At 41.1% G+C, this 12,687-nt stretch overlaps 1 protein-coding gene across 1 annotated transcript; it reads left to right on the forward strand.

Moving 5' to 3' along the window:
* The first annotated feature begins 661 nt into the window (after nucleotides 1–661).
* On the forward strand, nucleotides 662–3,964 carry LOC114688087 (anionic trypsin-2). Its single transcript, XM_028862694.2, has 5 exons — nucleotides 662–701; nucleotides 1,624–1,783; nucleotides 2,737–2,990; nucleotides 3,377–3,513; nucleotides 3,782–3,964. The coding sequence occupies exons 1-5, from the start codon at nucleotides 662–664 to the stop codon at nucleotides 3,929–3,931; spliced, it is 741 nt and encodes a 246-aa protein (XP_028718527.1). The 3' UTR covers nucleotides 3,932–3,964.
* Nucleotides 3,965–12,687: the final 8,723 nt, after the last annotated feature.

Raw genomic sequence — 12,687 nt, forward strand, 5'->3', positions numbered from 1 at the left:
TTTATCTACCTTCCATACTCTCATCATTTTATATTCAGAGGAGCAACAAAACATGGAATATCAGGTTGAACACTGGTGGAGGTAGCCCAGTATGAGGATAAGGGTCACAAAAGCTGGCAAGATTCAGAAACAACTCTGCTCCCACTATAAGGAGGCCCAAAAGAAGATCAAGCCACACAACTATACCATATATGTAGAAAGCTTAGGTCAGTCCCTTCATGCTCGCTGGTTGTCTGTTCAGTCTCTGTGAACCCCTATGAGCCCAGGATAGTTGATTCTGTGTGTTTTCTTGTAATGTCTACTTACAGATTTCTAACCATCCTATAGAGTCTTTTTCTCCAATACCCATGAATTTAATAGAGTAAAGCAGAGGTGTGTAGACAAAAGCTTGACCACCATTGTTTCCAGAATTCTAGCATCCTTTCAAAAATCAGCTGTTTCCCTCACCTTTTCCTGAGAATAATTTTTTTCTTGGCACCTGAAGGTCTCTGACTACCAAGAAACCAAAAAGAGTTGACATAAGAATCCAAGAAGGGGAAAATACTGGTGTGTTTGCTCAGTAAGAATCAATGACATCACAACCCAATTCAACAATGGTAGTTTTCCATCCTCAGTCCTATAAAAGTCTGCTCCCATTCAGACCTCCCTACCTTCTGCCACCATGAATGCACTCCTGGTTCTGGCCCTTGTGGGAGCTGCTGGTGAGTTTCAAGCTGTGTCCAACCTTCTCCAGGATCTTATTTTCAATGTTTGTAGTTTCTCACTCTTCAGTTTACTCTTGTCTCCCTTATGCACTCTCCACAACATCCTTTGTTGAATTCAGGGCCTTGATTTCTGAGGCAGAAAGGGAGGCCAACCAGAGGGTGCATAAAATAAAGCAGGGGACACATTCCTTAGCAGCAACTGCACGGGGAATCCAACAACATAGTTCTTGATGAATTTCAGAGGGAAGCAAGGTAACTGACATGTAATCAGACCCCTTGGAGCGTGTTCTTAGGTCATTTCTTCTGTCCTTTTCCTGGAACTTGGAAGACTTCTGAGCCTAGTAGGATCCACTTACCTGCCCTGCAGTCCTTTCCCCTGGAAGATATTGTGTCCTAGTGCTGACTACTGGGGACAGTGATTTCTCTACTTTGTCTTAGTTATCTGCTCAGATAGCAATACTGAAAAAGTAGGAAGGTGATATGGTGCTGAGCAATCCACTCTCCAACAGCCTGATGAATTGACTTCTTCTGCTTCCTCTCTAGTTGCTTTCCCTTCTGAGACTCTAAGAAGCCACCACACAGGAGGCACAAACAAATAATAGATGGATAAGTACAGCAGGCTATGGGCAGAACTGACTTGTAATGGGATCCCAATATTTGTGTTCTTAGGTAGTTCTTGTTAGTCCAACCTTGATGCTCAGAAGAGATCTGGGGCCTTTGGGAACTCTCTATCTGTCCTACAGATGCCAGTACTGGGAAGCGCTACAATCTGTTACCTATAAGAGACAGTGTTCTCAGTTTTCCTACACTAATTGTGCTCAGTAAAAATTCTGAGGGTTTAAGCTGACATAGAGCCAATGGCTTCACCCTCTAGCACCCTGATAAATTGGTTTATTCTCATTTCCTATCTCCATTCAAGTTGCTTTTCCTGTTGATGATGATGACAAGATCGTAGGAGGATACACTTGCAGGGAGAATTCTGTGCCCTACCAGGTGTCTCTGAACTCTGGGTACCACTTTTGTGGAGGTTCCCTCATCAATGACCAATGGGTGGTATCTGCAGCTCATTGCTACAAGAGGTAAGTGATGGGCCCCTGGATGCAGAGCTCATGGCCTGGGACATTATTAGAATATAGCATTGGGCAAGTGGTGAAGTTGTAAGGTAACTAGGGAAAGCCATGAAGAAAAGAATTGCTGGCAGCAGCTAAGTATCATGAGCAAGACTGAAATTAGATGCAGAATAGAAATCCTCTCACTTCCCAAAACAAACTTATAATACAGCAAGGATTATATATGGGCCGTTATAATATATATATATATATATATATATATATATATATATATATGTATGTATTATAATGGACCATTAAACCCTGATGAATTGATCTTGTTATCATAGACACTAGTGAGACAGTCAGACAAGAACTTGTATAAGGACCTTTGTATAAGGACCACTAGCTAAAAAGAATAATAAACACCAAGTTTTCAGAAATACAGCTGAATATTGGTTAAATCAATGTAGTCTCTACTGTGTGTTCTCAGTCCTGAGTATGTATCACAAAGATGACAATGAACCCAGGGCTAGATTCTGGCTCAGTATTTCTGTTTTTTGGAAGCAAGATTGTAAACTTCTCTCAGGGTCCTATGTCACACTGGTGTGGGCTCTGGCAAAATGCTTTGATGTCCACAGGTTTAGGTTCTACATAGTAATAGTTTTTAACAAAGCAAGAAGTATATGTTATAGTTTCTACTGTAGTAAACAAAGACTCAGAGGGTGAAGTGTACATCAAATGTCAACTTGGGTCCACATCCATGGATGTATCAGAGGTATCAGAGCCCAACCGCACTCCTTTATTTTACTTCCTATATACCAACAATGTCTGTAGATTAAAGGACCAGGGTGCCTAACCAGAAATTGTTGCTCACTGAAGGGCTTCTCTTCTGAGCTACCCCTGAACGTAAAGTTTTGGAACCTGTAGTGTGTTGTGGGTAATGTGTTGAAAATCTCAACCATGTCTCTTCTTTCCAACAGCCGCATCCAAGTGAGACTGGGAGAGCACAACATCAATGTCCTTGAGGGCAATGAGCAGTTTGTCACTGCTGCCAAAAGCATCAGGCATCCCAAGTTCAATTCAAAGACCCTGGACAATGACATCATGCTGATCAAGCTAGCTTCTCCTGTGACCCTCAATGCCAGAGTGGCCACTGTAGCTCTGCCCACCTCCTGTGCACCTGCTGGCACTCAGTGCCTTATCTCTGGCTGGGGCAACACCCTTAGCTTAGGTGGTAAGTATGACATTTACCTACTCCATTCTTTCCTCCCCATGTTTTCAAAACCAGACATGTCTCTGGATTTGAACTTATTTGCTTTTACTTTCCAAATATGTTTGAACTACTAACTATAAAAAATGTATTGCTGTTAACAAAGGAATAAAAAATACCAAGAAGTTCACTTCCTGTATCCTTAAATTGAACAAATATACACTGTGTTATTATACTGAAAACAGGATCAACAGTGGTCATTTTACAGTTTGAGAAAGCTTTAATTCTTTGTTGGAATTTATATACTTAATGATTTCTCTGGCAGTTAGCCATGTTGTTCAGGGATAAATCATTGTTCTCTGGGGTGCTCTAATACATATTTCTCCTTTGATCACTACCTTTTCTCAAAGTGAATAACCCAGACCTGCTCCAGTGCCTGGATGCCCCACTGCTGACTCAGGCTGCCTGTGAAGCCTCCTACCCTGGGAAAATCACCAACAACATGGTCTGTGCTGGCTTCCTTGAGGGAGGCAAGGATTCCTGCCAGGTGAGTGACTCCCTTTCCATATGAAACACCTCTTCTCCTGGGAGAGGGATTTGAATGTTCAAAGTTGTGAGCCTAGAAGTTTCATGCACTGGGATCAGGGGAAGTGATCTCTACCCTGGATATCTTTTCATCTCATTAGTAAGATTAGAGGATGTGTTTCAATGAAAAACATATGAAGTCAGAAGCTGACTGGAATGGGTCTTAAGGTTAGAGCAGGTGTGATCATTCTTCATGCCACTTCTTTAAACACTGTATTTCTCCATTGCAGGGTGACTCTGGTGGCCCTGTGGTTTGCAACGGACAACTTCAGGGTATCGTCTCCTGGGGCTATGGCTGTGCCCAGAAGAACCTCCCTGGTGTGTACACCAAGGTCTGCAACTATGTGGACTGGATTCAGGACACAATTGCTGCCAACTAGAGATCCCCAATCCCTCCTCAGTCCCTGTGTCAATAAAGTAAATTTTCCTTCACTGCTTGTGTTTCTGTCTGATCTCTTCAGCTCCTTAACTTTGGAGCTTGCTTCTATTTGAAGTCATTCCTCTCTTCACTGAGTTTTCTAGAGAGCATCCTGTATCTCAAAATAGGTTCTATGTCACAGCAGCATATGAAGAGTCAAAATTCCAGAATACTTTTAAAACAAGCTATGTGCTACCATTGTTGTAACATATTTTTCAGGCAGGACACCATTTGTAGATTGAAGCATTGAACACCATTGCAGGTTGAAGCATTTGAGACTAGCTTGGTGTTTACATTTCTTTTTTGGTTGCATGCAGAGTACCTTCTTGTACCAAAAGTTGAGCATTTTAGGTGTAAAGATTACATAGAATGTAGACAACAGATCAACTTCTTCATGTTCACCGAGTTGATTGTAGTGTTGTCTTCAGCAATGGGACCTTGCTGTCAGTGTGTGGAGAGCAACATATAGCCTTGTCCTCAGCCTTTGTTCCTTGGAAATCCCATGGTTTGTTCTTCAAGGAGAAAGAGAAAAAGAACATAAATGTGTGTGTTTAGGGAAATGAAGAGTATCTGGCAGGAATCAGGGAACAGCAAACAGTGAGCGAAATATACTCTATAAAGAACTTTTCTTTTAATGAACAAAAGAGAAACTTCATCAAAGACTTAATTACCGGCCAGTCTGTTTAAAGCAGTGTCCCAGTGTCTACAAGAGCACTTTTACTCTTTTAATTTCAGTTTCTGAAGTATAACATCCTGACCAAAGCCAAGCAAACAAACCAATTAGGGGAAGAAAGATTCTGTTTGTCTACTACTCCATTTTTTTCAGTCCATCAATTGGGGAATTCAAGGCCAGAATTTCAAATGAGTCATATCACATTCACAATTCAGTGCAATTTGAATATACAGATCATTCATTCTGTGCTTGATCTCAGCTAGCATTCTCCACTCTTACACTGTTTGGATTCCATGCCCAAAGTACTGTGCCACCCACAATGGACTGGTTCTCTCCATATCAATTAACATGCAAAACAATCCCCCACAAGCCTGCAGACAGGTACCTCCTTCATTGTACCTCTCTTTCCAGTTGATTTTAGCATGTGTCAAATTGACGCTTAAAATTAAATGCCATGGTATTCAGTTTCTGCAACATCCTCCCTCAATAAGGAAAGGTAATTGTGGATAGTGTTGAAAGCACTTAGGCTTCCCCTCACTACAGAGCTCAGAGATCTGTTTGCTGACCACAATCTTCAACACACTTGTTGATCACAGTGCAGCTTGGATATTAATTATATAGGTTTTGGAAACTGGGGAGTCTTGGATACAAGGGAAAACCTGCCCTGACCATAGAATGTGAAGCTGAGCAAGGCCAGTGGCAGGTCCTGCTTTACAAAGAAAGGAAACTCATAGTGAATGCAACCCTGAAGGATAACCTGCTCTTCATCATTCTGGATTCAGCTCCTGTCCAAATGGCAGTAAACACAGAAGATTCCAGCATCATATGATGAGCCTTCACCTGTGAAACATCAGTAATAAAGGAATTAAAAAGGAGCTGAGAATAATTTCAGGGCTTTTTGTTGTTGTTTAAAGGCTGATTATTGTTTTACCTCTTCATTTTTTTTTCACATTTCCATATTATGAAAGTTCAGTCTGCTATTTAATTCATTTTAAAGCTACTTTTTGCATTCTTCTTTTCTACTTTGGGCAAGCAGTATTATTTATATTCAAAACTTTTTTCTTTCTTATGCAATTTCTTTCCTTCTCAATTTTCCATTCTTTAACACAGGCTGCTGCTACCATTGCCTTCACGTTTCCATTTCTGTGTGCCCTTCTTTTATGCTGTTCATTTTCAATTTTTAAAATTTTATTTAAATAACATTTTTTCTCATTTATTTTACATACCGACCCCAGGTCCCCCCTTCACACCCACTCCCCACTTCCCATCATTCCTGCTCCCCTTCTATTACTCCTTTCTTTCCATTCAGAAAGGGGCCGGCCTCCCATGGGCTTGAACAAAGTATGGCACATCAAGTTGAGGAAGGACCCAGCTCCTCCACTTGCATCAAGGCTGAGCAAGGTAATCCAGCATGGGGAACAGGTTCCCAAAAGCCAGCTAAGCACCAGGGATAGGTCTTGATCTCACTAATAGGAGCCTTACAAAGAGACCAAGCTACACAACTGTGACACACACACACACACACACACACACACACACACACACACACACAGCCTAGGTCAGTCCCATGGAGGCCCCCTAACTGTTGGTCCAGAGTCCATAAGCTCTCACGAGCTCAGATCAGCTGTCTCTGTGGGTTTCCCCTTCATGATCTCCCTGGATCATACAATCCCTCCTTCCTTTCTTAAGCAAGATTCCAGGAGCTCAGCCCAGTGCTTGGCTGTGGATCTCTTCATCTGTTTTCATCAGTTACTGGATAAAGAAACTGTGATGACAATTAGTGTAGTCACCAATCTGTTTAGAGGAGATGGCAAGTTCAGGCACCCTCTCCACTGTTGCTAGTAGTCTTGGATTGTAGGATGGTTATCCTATACTTTACTCCTAATATCCACTTATGAGTGAGTGCATACCATGTTTGTCTTTCTGGGTCTGGGTTACTTCACATAGAATGATTTTTTTTCTACTCCCATCAATTTGCCTGCAAAGTTCAAGATGTCATTGTTCTTTTTTTACAGCTGAGTAATACTCCATTGTGTAAATGTACCACATTTTCCTTATCCATTCTTTGGTTGAGGGGCATCTAGGTTGTTTCTATGTTCTGGCTATTATGAATAATGCTGCTATGAACATAGCTGAGCAAGTGTCCTTGAGGTATGATTGAGCATCCTTTGGGTATATACCCAATCAAATAGATTATTGCCAATTTTCTGAGAAAGTACCATATTGATGAATATGTAATGTCCTTCTCAATATCTTTTGACTAATTTTAGTATGAAGTCTGCTTTGTTAGATAATAGGATAGTTACACAAGCTTGCTTCTTAAGTCTATTTGATTGGAAAGTCTTCACCAAACCCTTTACTCTGAGGTGGTGTTGTCTATATAGTAGAGGTGTGTTTCTTGTATGCACCAGAAGGATGGACCCTGTTTTTGTACCCATTCTGTTAGTTAGTCTTTGTCTTTTTATAAGTGCATAGAGTCCATTGATATTTAGGGATATTAGTGACTAGTGATTGTTAATTACTGTTATTTTTTTTTGGTGGCAGTATGTTATTGGTGAAATTATTAAGGCCACTCCATGTAATTAAAAGGGGGGTTTATTTTGTGGGGTAACTTACAAGTGAAGGGATAGGTTACAGGGTCTAGAAGAGGTGTAGTGCAGTCCAGCAGTATTCTCTGGAGAACTCTGCTCGGTCTACTTCCAGTGTCCAGGATCCAGGAACCAAGAAAGCCAGCGCATCTAGATCTCAGGTCTTCAGAGTCCACTCTTGGCCCTGCCTTGTAGGCATGACAGTTACCAAAACCTCAATGGGGGTTGGAACTTGCAGATCAAAACTGGAATGGCTACCCACTACAGTATGTGTGTGTTTCCCTTCTTTGGTATTTTCTGGTGTGAGATTATCTATTGCCTGTATTTTCGTGGGTACATCTAACTTCCTTAGGTTGGATTTTTTTTCTAGTGTTTTCTGTAGGGCTAGATTTCTGCATATATATTGTTTAAATCTGGTTTTGTCATAGAATACATTGTTTACTCTGACTATGATGTTTGAAAGCTTTGCTGGGTATAGTAGTCTAGGCTGACATTCATGGTTTCTTAGTGTCTGCAAAACATCTGTACAGGACCTTCTGGGTTTTACAGTTTCCACTGAGAAGTCGAGTGTAATTTTGATAGGTCTGCCTTTATATGTTCCTTGGCCTTTTTCCTTTGGAGCTCTTAATACTCTTTCTTTATTTTGTAGGTATAGTGTTTTGATTATTATGTGGTGAGGGGACTTTTTTTCTTTTGGTGCAGTCTATTTGGTATTCTGTAAGCTCCTTGTCCCTTCATAGGCATGTCCTTCTTTAGGTTGGAAAAAAAATCTTTTATGATTTTGTTGAATATATTTTCTGTGCTTTGAGCTGTAATTCTTCTCCTTCTTCTATCCCTATTATTTTTAGGTTTGGTCTTTTCATGGTGTCCCAGATTTCCTGAATGTTTTGTATTAAGAATTTTTTGGATTTAACGTTTTCTTTGACCAATGAATCTATTTTCTTTATCATATCTTCAATGCCTGAGATTCTGTCTTCCATGTTTTGTATTCTGTTGGTGATACTTACATCTCTAGTTTCTGTTCACGTACCTAGCTTTTCCACTTCCAGAATTCCTTTGGTTTGCATTTTCTTTATTGTCTCTATTTCAATTTTCAAGTCTTGAACTGCTTCCTTCACCTGTTTGATTGGTTTTTTTTGGGGGGTGGGTGGCTTTCTTTAAGGGGTTTGTTGATTTCTTCTGTATTTTTATTGTCTTTTCCTTGATTTCTTTAAGGGAATTTTATATTTCCTCTTTAAGTCCCTCTATCATCTTCATAAAGTTATTTTTAAGGCCATTTTCTTCTGCTTCATCTACATTGAGATATTCAGGTCTTGCTTTTGTAGGACCTCTGAATTCTGGTCGTGCTATATTGCCCTGTATGTTGTTGTATGTATTCTTACACTGATGTTTATCCATCTAGGTTTGGGATAGTTATAGGTAACAATGTTGCTTCTTATGATGTATTTGTTGAATGTGTCTTTTGTTCCTTTATTATCTGTTTCCTTTACTGTCTTTTGGCCTGGATGGCCAAGCATTCTGGTGGTTGGCTGGTCCTCAGGTCCAGTAAGGTTGTCTCGGTTGAAGTTTGTGGGGAATGGGTGCCTAAATTCAGTATATCCTCCAGTTCTTTGGCCTGTGTGGGCTTTATTGGTGCCTATGGAGACTGTTCTTCCTACTGGTGTGGGTGATCCTTATGCCTATAGGGTCTGATTTCCTTCCTACTGATTTGGGTAGTGCTTGTATAGAAGCTTCCATTCTTCCAGTTGGAGTATGTGGTGCTTGCATAGGTGCTGCTGATTTTGCAGTGGATGGTTGCCCAAGGGGAGGATGATGGGGTTGATGGTTTGGTTGGCCAGAGTGGGTCATGGAAGTTACAGAGAGCAGTGGGTATGAGGGCAGTTGACACAACCTTCCTGCAGGTCTCTCACCTGTTGGCCAGCTGATGCGGACTGCATTTTCAATTTCTCTATACTCTAATTATTTATTTATTTCAAAATTTTTATTTATTATTTTCTCTTCTTTTGTCATTGGTGGTATGGCAGTTGACTTTGAGACATTTAAATTTATTTCTATTTTTTCTTTTATTGCATATGGAATTTTTTTCATTTTTAAAATTTATTTATTAAATTTAATTTTACATATCAGCCATGGATTCCCTTGTTTTCCCCTCTCCCATGCCCCCTGCCTTCCCCCCAGTCCACCCCCCATTCCCATCTCTTCCAGGGCAAAGACTCCCCGGAGGATGGAGTTCAAACTGGTAGATTCAGTCCAGGCAGGTCCAGTCTCCTCCTCCCAGGCTGAGTCAAGTGTCTCTGTATAAGCCCCAGGTTCCAAACTGCCAGTTCATGCACTGAGGACAGGACCCGGTCCCACTGTCTGGATGCCTCCCAAGCAGATCAAGCTAATCAGCTGTCTTATTTATCTGGAGGGCCTGATCCAGTTGGGGGCTCCTCAGCTATTGTATCATAGTTCATGTGTTTCCTTTCATTTGGATATTTGTCCCTGTGCTTTTTCCAACCTTGGTCTCAACAACTCTTGCTCATACAAACCCTCCTCTTTCTCACCAATTGGACTCCTGGAGCTCCACCTGGGCCCTGACCATGGATCTCTGCATCCAGTTCCCTCAGTCATTGGATGGGGTTTCTAGCACGACAGACAATTAGGATATTTGGCCAGGTGGCCTTCGAATACTTCAGAGATCTATTCAGAGGGCCTGATCCAGTTGGGGGCCCCTCAGCCTTTGGTTCATAGTTCATGTGTTTCCACTCGTTTGGCTATTTGTCCCTGTGCTTTATCCAACCTTGGTTTCAACAATTCTCGCTCATATAAACCCTTCTCTTTCTCGCTAATTGGACTCCCGGAGCGCCATCCGGGGCCTAGCCATGGATCTCTTCATCCAGATTCCTCAGTCCTTGGATGGAGTTTCTGGCATGACTATTAGGGTGTTTGGCCATCCCATCACCAGAGTAGGTCAGTTCGGGCTGTCTCTCAACCATTGCCAGCCATCTATTGTGGGGGTATCTTTGTGGATTTCTGTGGGCCTTTCTAGCACTTTGTTTCTTCCTTTTCTCATGTGGTCTTCATTTACCATGGTCTCCTATTCCTTGTTCTCCCTCTCTGTTCTTGATCCAGCTGGGATCTCCTGCTCCCACAGGCTCTCTTTCCCTCGACCCTCGCCCTTCATTACTCCCACTCATGTCTAGGTTGTTCATGTAGATCTCAGCCATTTCTCTGTCATTGGGCGATCCTCATGTCTTCCTAGTGTTTTCCAGGTAGCCTCCCTGGTGATGTGAGTAGCAGTCCAGTCATCCTTGTTCCACATCTAGTATCCTCCTATGAGTGAGTACATACCATATTTGTCTTTCTGAGTCTGGGTTACCTCACTCAGGATGATTTTTTCTAGATCCACCCATTTGCCTGCAAACCTCATGATGTCATTGTTTTTCTCTGCTGAGTAGTATTTCATTGTGTATATATGCCATAATTTATTTATCCATTCTTCAGTTGAAGGGCATCTAGGTTGTTTCCAGGTTTTGGCTATTACAAACAATGCTGATATGAACATAGCTGAGCAAGTGCTCTTGTGGAATGATTGAGCATTTCTTGGGTATATGCCCAAGGGTGGTATAGCTGGATCTTGGAGGAGATTGATTCCCAATTTTCTAAGAAAGCGCCATATTGATTTCCAAAGTGGTTGTACAAGCTTGCATTCCCACCATCAGTGGAGGAGAGTTCCATAAATTTACATTATGGTTTCCTTTTCTCAACTCCTCGGATAGCCTCTTACCTCCCTCCAATTGAATACTTTCTTTTTGTCTCTTGTTACAAAATATACAGTCACCTGAAGAATCATAATAAAATTAATTTAAAAAACAGAATAAGAAAAATTAAACAAACTGACAGAAGAAAAGGGGCCAAAAAAGTGTAAGAAACACATAAAGAGGCAGAGAAACATATGTTTGTGCACACAAGAATCCCATAAAAATACAAAACTATGAGCCATAATAATATTCAAAGGACCTATAGATTACAAAAAAAGCAATGACTAAACATTATGAATCAAAGAAATTCTAAAACCTTTAAAGATGAGATTGCTTTTATTTTGTGTTGGTCAACCACTGCTGGGCAGGAAGCCTGTTTGCAATAGTGGTTTGTATACCCAATGAGACTCTGCTGGTGAGAACTAATTTTTCATTTACAAGTGTTTATCAATAGGAGATGTTTCAGGGTTAGGAATGTGGCCTGTGTCCACTTCTCTCAGCACTGGAGTCACATCTAGCGCAGGCTCTTAAAGCCTTGTGCATACTCCAGCAGGCTCTGTGTGTTTATATGTTTGATGGTCCTGCTGGTTTTTTTTTTTTTTTTTTTTTTTTTTAGGGACCTGTTTCCCTCTGCCCTCCATTTACTCTGACTCTTACAATCTTTCCACCTTCTCTTCCACAGGTTTCCCTGAGCACTGAGGGGAGAGATTTGAGTAGACATCACATATAGGACTGATTGTCCCAAGATCTCCCACTCTCTGTACATTGTCCATGTGTGGTTCTCTGTTTTTCTTCCTTCTACTGCAGGAGAAAACTTCTCTAATTCTAGCTGAATGAGGCACTGATCTCTGAGTATAGCTGACTGTTCTTACTTATTTTACTTATTTTATTACTGTATTCCTTTAGCAGAACAGTAGTTTTTTTTCCCATTGTCCCTGGTATCAGGTTACTGGCTACCCCAAAAGTGTCAGGGATGGGTTACAGTTCATGGAGTGGGCCTTAAACCCAAACATATTGGTCAGTTACTCCCACAAGCTTTGCCACTATTACATTAGTTCATCTTGCAGGCAGGTCATCATTGCATATCAAGGTTTTGTAGATGACTTGTGTTTATCTTTCGCCTTTGGTAGCATGCAGAATACCTTCCAGTGACATTAACATTAGTCCATATGCATGAAGGTTCTATGTAGGCAGCAGCTTGAATTTTCTGTGTTAAAAGGATTGTGTAGGTGTTGTCTTCAGCAATAGGGGACTTACCATCAGTTTGTGGAGAATAACCAATAGCCTTGACAATAACCTAAGCTGTTTGGCAGTCCAATGGGGCCTCTTTGGCCAACAATTCGGCTAGATGTTTGGAACCCATTCATGGTATTGAATGATGACAAGAGATGTCAGATGGGGCTCTGTCTCCCCCATTACTTGACAATTTAATTTAGATCACCTTCAGAAATGTATGTGTTTTAAATATCTTTTACTGTATTAGGTTTCCATATGACCATTCAAACGACTCTTATCCGTCATTTTATCTGCCGTCCCCCTTGCTCTCTCCTTCACCTGTTTCAGTTCTCCCTCTTCCTAGGGAGATATGTCTCATGCCCCCATCCTTCTTATATTCTAACTTCTGAGCTGAGATGGATTTTAACTTTCTTAGTGAAGTAACAGCTAACATTCACATATAAACAAATATATGACATAATTTCTTTTTCAGTCTGGG

Source organism: Peromyscus leucopus, chromosome 3, assembly GCF_004664715.2.
Source record: "Peromyscus leucopus breed LL Stock chromosome 3, UCI_PerLeu_2.1, whole genome shotgun sequence".
Taxonomy (NCBI): Eukaryota; Metazoa; Chordata; class Mammalia; order Rodentia; family Cricetidae; genus Peromyscus; species Peromyscus leucopus.

Excerpts from the sequence above, each read along its gene's own strand:
- LOC114688087 (XM_028862694.2), top strand. The coding sequence starts at position 662 with ATGAATGCACTCCTGGTTCTGGCCCTTGTGGGAGCTGCTG. Across the intron at positions 2,991-3,376 it reads CAACACCCTTAGCTTAGGTG|TGAATAACCCAGACCTGCTC; the intron begins GTAAGTATGACA and ends CTTTTCTCAAAG. Across the intron at positions 3,514-3,781 it reads GAGGCAAGGATTCCTGCCAG|GGTGACTCTGGTGGCCCTGT; the intron begins GTGAGTGACTCC and ends TCTCCATTGCAG.